This window comes from Vigna angularis, chromosome 6, assembly GCF_016808095.1.
Source record: "Vigna angularis cultivar LongXiaoDou No.4 chromosome 6, ASM1680809v1, whole genome shotgun sequence".
NCBI lineage: Eukaryota > Viridiplantae > Streptophyta > Magnoliopsida > Fabales > Fabaceae > Vigna > Vigna angularis.
In genome coordinates this window covers 2,153,766-2,155,126 of record NC_068975.1, presented here as the reverse complement: position 1 = coordinate 2,155,126, position 1,361 = coordinate 2,153,766, and the positions used below count along the sequence as shown (strand labels likewise).

Here is a 1,361-nt window from a genome sequence, read left to right as displayed (position 1 = left end):
GGGAACTGTAAATCTATCTTAAGGTATGCCACTTGCCAGTACTAGGCCTTGTGAAAGATAACAAAAACAATTCTTTAGTTTCATCTTTTCCTTCTGTTTTTGAAATCTGGTTTTATTGTTTTTTTTTTTTTTTTTTAATTTTGCTTAGGATGTCAACAACTCAAACTTCCTCTTGAAAACCTTTAACCCTTGGTTAATGGGTCAGTGAATTTCTCTTTCTGTTACTTCTCAGTCTTAATCTCAAGAAAGAGGCATCTCAATCACTGAACTAACCGCAAGCTTTTTTTCTCCTTTGTCTTTGTATTATTTGACTAATTATTTATTTATTTATTCATTCATTGATTCATTTATCTGCTTTTTCTGCTCTGATAGTAGCACTTTTGTGGGGGTCATACTCATAGCAAGTATAGGCTTTTTGAAGTTGATGGGGTGGTGGAAAAGCAAAGTAGCATACGAAATGCATTTGCTTTCATGTTTTTGCATATTCAGCAAGTTCACACGCTCATGGAGGATGGCTCCACTTGCTCTTTTGCTGCTTTTTTCCAGTTACAGACTGGTTGGTGTCGTATTCTTCTCCCTCCTCTTCACATCTCTTACACTGCTTTTCTCCACTCTTGTCTTCATGTGGAAGCACAAGGCTGTGGCACAAGGGAGTCTCAGTAGTTGTACTTCTCAAGAGAAGAGACCACATGTCCCAACCCTAATGCACAAGCATGAAACTGTGAGACATGTGAAGGAAAGTGATGATGATGATGATGATGATGATGATGATGATGATGATGATGATGATGATGATGATAATGATGATGATGGTGCTCCTTCAGAAGTGTTGTTTTTGTCCAGTTCTGAGGAGTGTGATGCAGATCAGACGCCCGAGTTCTCAGATGGGACAATTTCTGATGAAGACAGTCTCATAGAGATTGCACTTCCAAGTGGACACTTTGTGGGACATAATCAGAGAGAAGACTTGAGCAACGGCAACAACAACAACTGCTGCAGTTTGCAACAGAAGAAGAGGGAGTTATCAGCTCACGAGACCCTCATGGAATTGTTGGCAGAGTTCAATGAGGAGGAAAACCTAATAGAGATTGACATAGCCATGGGTTCTATCAAGTGCTCAAGGTTTGAAATACAAGCATGATGAAACTCAAATGTTAATTCATGATCATATCATATATACATATCTGTTGCCAGCCACAGTTTTTTTCATCCACCTAATTCTTCTTATATCTGGTTGGATTGTTTGGGATGTAATTAGGTTGTGATCTTAATGTCTTAAGTGTTAAAAAGCTTCTGCTGTGCTTTACAAGCTTTGGATACTCATTAAAGTGATTTTATTATGACCCTTCTTTTTGACTTAA

General features: G+C 38.1%; 1 protein-coding gene across 1 annotated transcript; it reads left to right on the top strand.

Moving 5' to 3' along the window:
- On the top strand, positions 1-1,361 carry LOC108319790 (chromatin-remodeling ATPase INO80-like). The gene is made up of 2 exons (XM_052878729.1): positions 1-23; positions 373-1,361. Exon 2 carries the CDS (start codon positions 425-427, stop codon positions 1,139-1,141), a length of 717 nt encoding a protein of 238 aa, XP_052734689.1. The 5' UTR covers positions 1-23; positions 373-424; the 3' UTR covers positions 1,142-1,361.

Excerpts from the sequence above, each read along its gene's own strand:
- LOC108319790 (XM_052878729.1), top strand. The coding sequence starts at position 425 with ATGGGGTGGTGGAAAAGCAAAGTAGCATACGAAATGCATTTGCTTTCA.